Source organism: Dipodomys ordii, unplaced genomic scaffold, assembly GCF_000151885.1.
Source record: "Dipodomys ordii isolate 6190 unplaced genomic scaffold, Dord_2.0 Scaffold11, whole genome shotgun sequence".
Classification (NCBI taxonomy): domain Eukaryota; kingdom Metazoa; phylum Chordata; class Mammalia; order Rodentia; family Heteromyidae; genus Dipodomys; species Dipodomys ordii.
In genome coordinates, this window is record NW_012267227.1 from 8,974,686 (window position 1) to 8,980,367 (window position 5,682).

The 5,682-nt window shown below is 46.7% G+C and overlaps 1 protein-coding gene across 1 annotated transcript in view; it reads left to right on the plus strand.

The window, feature by feature from the left end:
* Positions 1–1,198, plus strand: part of Rsl24d1 (ribosomal L24 domain containing 1) — a 7,495-nt gene extending 6,297 nt beyond the window's left edge. Inside the window, exon 5 of the mRNA XM_013010031.1 lies at positions 434–1,198. Within this exon, the coding sequence (XP_012865485.1) occupies positions 434–507 (74 nt within the window). The 3' untranslated portion in view covers positions 508–1,198. The remainder of the gene's footprint in view (positions 1–433) is intronic.
* Positions 1,199–5,682: the final 4,484 nt, after the last annotated feature.

Sequence of the window (5,682 nt, forward strand, 5' to 3'; positions counted from 1 at the left end):
CCACTTCCGGCTTTTTTTCTTTTTGCTTATGTGGTGCTGAGGAATCGAACCCAGGGCCTCAGGCATGCAAGGCAAGTGCTCTACCTTCCCAGCCCTCTGTAGGATGTTTAATGTAATCATTTGCAAGATCTGAGTAAGTTAACTGTTCTTGACTTTTTTTTTTGGCCAGTCCTGGGGCTTGAACTCAGGGCCTGGGCACTGTCCCTGAGCCTCTTTTGCTCAAGGCTAGCCCTCTACCACTTGATCCACAGCACCACTTGTGGTTTTTTCTGAGGAATCGAACCCGGGCTTCTTGCATGCTAGGCAAGCACTCTACCACTAAGCTGCATTTCCAGCCCTGTTCTTGACTTGCTTAGACGTGGTCGATGTTACCGTTTGACAGTTTGGATCCTTCTTGATGTGGTCACATAAATCCTTATTTTCCTTCTTAAAGGCAAAGGGAAGCAGCTGGAAGAAAAAATGGTGCAGCAGTTACAGCAGGACGTGGACATGGAGGACGTGTCTTAAACATCTCGCTGACCACGCGTGGACGTTGGGGGATCGATCGTCGGTGGAGACTTGGGACTTCCGAATCCCTGATCGGTTACTTGATGTCTCTGGGGGGCGTTGCGCTCTGCGCGGCCTCAGCTGCGGGGTGCTGACCGCACCTCACATTGCGCCTTCATCGCTCTTGCTCCTCCGCTGTGCACAGGAACGTCATGTCACCTGGTTAATGGCACTGGACAGCGTTTGTGTAGTGACTAGATACACGCATTCGGGACTACTGATGTCTACAAATGTTTTCTTGCAGTAAAATGGTTCCTGTATTCATGGTAAAGAAAGGGGGTAAGGGGATACAACCAAGACATGTACGTGATAACCTTGGCAATCTTGTTTTGATCTCTGCATTTCTGTTTGACGCCCTTGACTTCTTAGAGCCACACAATGGCCTCATCAGTGAATCTAATTGTGCTGGACTGGTGTGGGCTGGTTGGCCCGCTCTGACAGGTGGTGGTGGATGCGGGGAGGAGAGTTGAACGATCTGTGCCCAAAATGGCACTGCGTTTTCTGCTTTGGAGCAGACTCAGTTCCAATGTGTGGTTCCTGGCTTTCCCAGCTGGCTTAGGAGTAGCCTTTTAAAATTTACTGTCTAGTTCTCTCTCTCTCTCTTTTTTAAACAACAAAAGAAGTTCTGGTTGATTTCTGTTTATTGTTTCTATTTAAAATATAAAACCATTTTGAGCTCATGCCAGTAATCCTAGCTACTCAGGAGGCTAAGATCTGAGGATCAGGGTTTGAAGCCAGCCTGAGTAAGAAAGTCCAAGAGGCTCGTATCGCCAATTAACTGCCAGAAAAGCCAGAAGTGGAGTGTGGCTCAAGTGGCAGAGTGCTATACTTGAGCACAAAATCATCACCCAGGCCCCAAGTTCATCCTCTAAGACTGGTATGCACATGAGCACATAGAAATAAAGCTATTTCTAAAGTAAGTTCGTATGTATGGATTCTAATAAAGCTTAGAAGGATCCATTTGGAAAAGAAGCATTTCCCTCTAACCCACTACTTAAATAGCAGATAACAATTAAGGAGAAATATGTGTTTAATACTGTGTTTAATAGTAGTGTATGTTTATATTATTTATGACAAGTGTGCTAAAAATTTTTACATCATTTTTAGAGTTTGAGGTACAGTTTTTAGGTAATTATAAAGTAATGGCTAATCTTATAAGTATTAGGTAATGAAAATGTGGATCAATGTTTGAAGAACTGAATTCCAGTTTGGCTTTGCCTTTTTTTTGTGTGTGTCAGTCTTGGGGCTTGAACTCAGGGCCTGGACACTGTCCCTGAGCTTCTTTTACTCAAGGCTAGCACTCTACCACTGAGCCACAGCGCCACTTCTGTTTTTTTTTTCTGTGTATGTGGTACTGAGGAATCAAATTCAGGGCTTCATGTGTGCTAGGCAAGTATTCTACCACTAAGCCACCTTCCCAGCCCCTGCCTTTGTTTTTAATTTATGAAATATGACACTTTTCCTTTTTGGTGTTAGTAGGATTTGAACTCAGGTTTTTTCTTTGTTGGCAAGTGTGCCCATGGTGTTGAAGTAGGGCATATTTTTGTCAGTAATATTGCTGATAGAAAGAAAGACTTATGGGAAATGGTAAAATGTAAGAAGCAGCATTTTTTGAGGGTTTTTTTCCCCCCACTGGTTACAATATTTTTAATATGAGCATGTTTAAAGTTGCATACAGTTAAGAAACAAGGTTTGTTCCTTGCCAGCTCTGTCTGCTTGGCCTTGAGACCTGCCACTGGGGAAATGGACTGCCCCAAAGAACTGACCTGTGTTCAGGCTTAGCATTCAGATGCTTCTCTGCACTGTCAAAATTTCAGTGCTTTGGGGACCCAGGTGATTTTTGAAGACCTTGCCTGAGCTGTGTGCTGTTAACACTTCGATCAGCCAAGACCTGTACCGAGCAGGAACGAAAAAGCATGAAACTTTACACTGCCTACCCAGAACTTCTATACCCCAGTTGTTTTAAGAATAACAGGATTGGAACATACCCTTTAGACTAGCTCCTTACAGATCCCTTTTTAAAAAGCCAATTAGCTTACATTAGTTGTATGGAGGTGCCATTGTTACTTTCCATGTTTGCAATTTATTTTAGTTCATCTCTTCTATATCCCTGCCTTTTTTTGTTTTGTTTTGTTTTTTAGAACTTGCAGTGTGTACCCAGGCTGGCCTTGAACTTAAGATCCTTCTTCAGCCTCTTGAGTGTTACTATAGGTGTGTTCCACTGCAGTCAATCATGATGCTATTTTAAGAATGCAGAAAAATCCTTTCAAAATGAGGAAAAAACTTGAAAAGTAGAAACACTTATTGGGTGCTGTTGGCTCAGGCTTGTGATTCTATCTACTTGGGAGGCTGAGATCTGAGTATCATGGTTCAAAGCCAGCCCAAGCATCAAAGTATACGAAACTTACCTCCAACAAACCACCAAAACCCCCCAAAAAAGAGGAGCAGTGGAGCACTAACCTTGAACAGAAGAACTCAGGGACAGCGCCCAGACCCTGAGTTCAAACCCCAGGACTGGCATACACAAATTATTTATTTATAGTTTATTTATTTTGGTCGTGGGGCTTGAACTCCAGGCCTGGGCGCTGTCCCTCAGCCCTAGGCAAGCGCTCTACCTCTTGATCATTGAGCCACTTCTGGTTTTCTGGTGATTATTTGAAGAATAAGAGTCTCATGAGACTTTCCTGCCTGGGCTGGCTTAGAACCGAGATCCTTAGATCTCAGCCTCCTGAGTAGCTAGGATTACAGGCATGAGCCACTGGCTCCCGGTACAAAAGTTCTGAATTTGAATTACCTTGTCTTACCTTGTAGAGAGCGCCTTGGCCTAAAGCTGTCCTGCGTGAGCTCTGGGGTTTTTTCCTTCTCTTTTTGTAATGACAGGAGTGGAAGCCAGACTTTTGCACACACTGGACAAGCTGTTTAGAACTGAGCTATACGCCTGCTGTCCCTCAGGTTTAATCTTAGTTACTGGAGGCTAATTGTGTAAGGTTTGAGGAGGTGAATCTGTTCGTAGACTCTTACCCCGGCTCCCACTTTCATGGTCTTTCTCTCTAGCCTCTTATTGACACTCCATAAAACCAAGGCCTTGGGGAAAAGAAGACATTCTTGTCCAGAGTTATCCAATACAGATCTAGTCTACACGAATACTGTTGCATCTGCCCTTTGCAGGTTATCAAGGAGTTCAGTATAGACTGCAAATGTATTACAGTCAGTACACCTGTGCAAAGGATACCACTACCATAAAACCACCTGCGCAGGCTAGAGCAGGCTGCAGGTGCCAACCTTCCCTGGCCATTAAGGTCTCCAAAAACCCCAGGTGGTTTTTGTTGCCACAAAGCTAGAGCCACGAGCCTTTTGATTTATGTACAAGACTCCATTTCTAGATGGGTCAGAGGAGGACCACGACCTCTTAGTGTCTTTGCATTTGCAAACAGGCTAGGATGCCGCCCGTGAGGGCTGCATTTCACACCCACGTGGCAGCCTTGGGGAGAATCGCCATTTTGCAGACAAGAAAGCTGGAGGTAAGTGGTTGGATTTCTGTCACTTGAACACCTCACAGAGCTTTCATTTGAGCTTTATATTTTGTTTTTTTTTGTGCTGGTCCTGGGGCTTGAACTCAAATTCTGGGCGCTGTCCCTTAGCTTTTTTTTTTTGCCCAAGATTGCTGTTCTATCTCTTGAACCACGAAATCCACTTCTAGCTTTGTTTTTTTTTGATGGTTCATTGATGGTAAGAGTCTCATGGATTTGTGTTTTTCCTGCCCAGGCTACCTTCAAACTGATTTCCTTGGATCTCAGCCTCCTGAGTAGCTGGGATTACAGGTGTGAGCCTTCAGTGCCTGACCAGACTGATAAAAGTTGAGGTAGTGAAGGATCTATGATCATACTCTCAGGCGCACAGCTCACGGGGGAACCTCGGAACTAGCATTCAAATCCTCTTTATTTGAACTGAGGGGGAAATCTCCAAGCATTACAGTATCTGCTATGGTTTGAATGTGTCTCCTTCCCCCTGCGGGCCCCCCCACCCAGCCCATCAGGTGTGTGACTTCACTCATTATGCAACAGCCTTGGGAGGCGAGACCTGATTGGAGGTTTCCATCCTGGAGGCTCCGCCCTCATGAATACATTAACGCGACTATAAAAGGCTTCCCTCTTGGGCGGCTGTCCCAAAATGGCGGAAGAAGGCCCCGGTCCGACGCCGTTCCTTGGTGTTTTCTGGAAGACGCCCTTGGTTCGGGGACTCCTCAGCCTCCAGAACTGTAAGCAACAAGCCTCCGCGCTTTGTGCATGCTCACACAGGGCCTTTTAAACGCTTTGTCAGGCGTCCAGGGGCCGCACCGTGACTGCGGCCTACAAGGTTTGGGTTGGGCCGCAGGCGGCAGGGCCGGGCCGGCCTCGAGGCTGACAGCTGTGGGGACTTTGGGGGGGGGGCGGTTTACGCCGCCCGGGCCCTGCTTCAGCCCGGACATTGGTACCAGGTGATTCCAATGTGTTCTCCAGGCTGAGAGCGACCCACCTCACATGTCTGAACAAGTCTTCGTGGAGAACTAATGCGTTTTCGTGCAGTCCTCTCAAGATGCATTTTGTCAAATATTTTGTTTATGTTATCAAAAATCTGACCAAGATCGTGGGAGTAGGGGGTAGGTGTGGGGTGTGTGTGTGTGTGTGTGTGTGTGTGTGGGGCAGTCAGTCAGTGTCAGTCCTGGGGCTGAACTCTGGGCCTGGGCGCTGTCCTTCAGCTCTTCAGCTCAAGGCGAGTGCTCTACCACTTGAGCCACAGCGCCACTTCCGGTTTTCTGATGGTTTATTGGAGGTAAGAGTCTCATGGACTTTGTTGCTGGGGCTGGCTTTGAACTGAGATCCTCAGATCGCAGCCTCCTGAGTAGCTGGGATTACAGGTGTGGGCCACCGGTGCATGGATTTGGGACTGTTTTTTAACATGATACGTGCATAACTTTTTTTTTTTTTGTCGGTCGTGGGGCTTGAACTCTGGGCCTGGGCGCTGTCCCTTGGCTCTTCAGCTCAAGGCGAGCGCTCTACCACTTGAGCTACAGCGCCACTTCCGGTTTTCTGGTGGTTTATTGGAGATAAGAGTCTCATGGTCTCTCCTGCTGGGGCTGGCTTTGAACTGTGATCC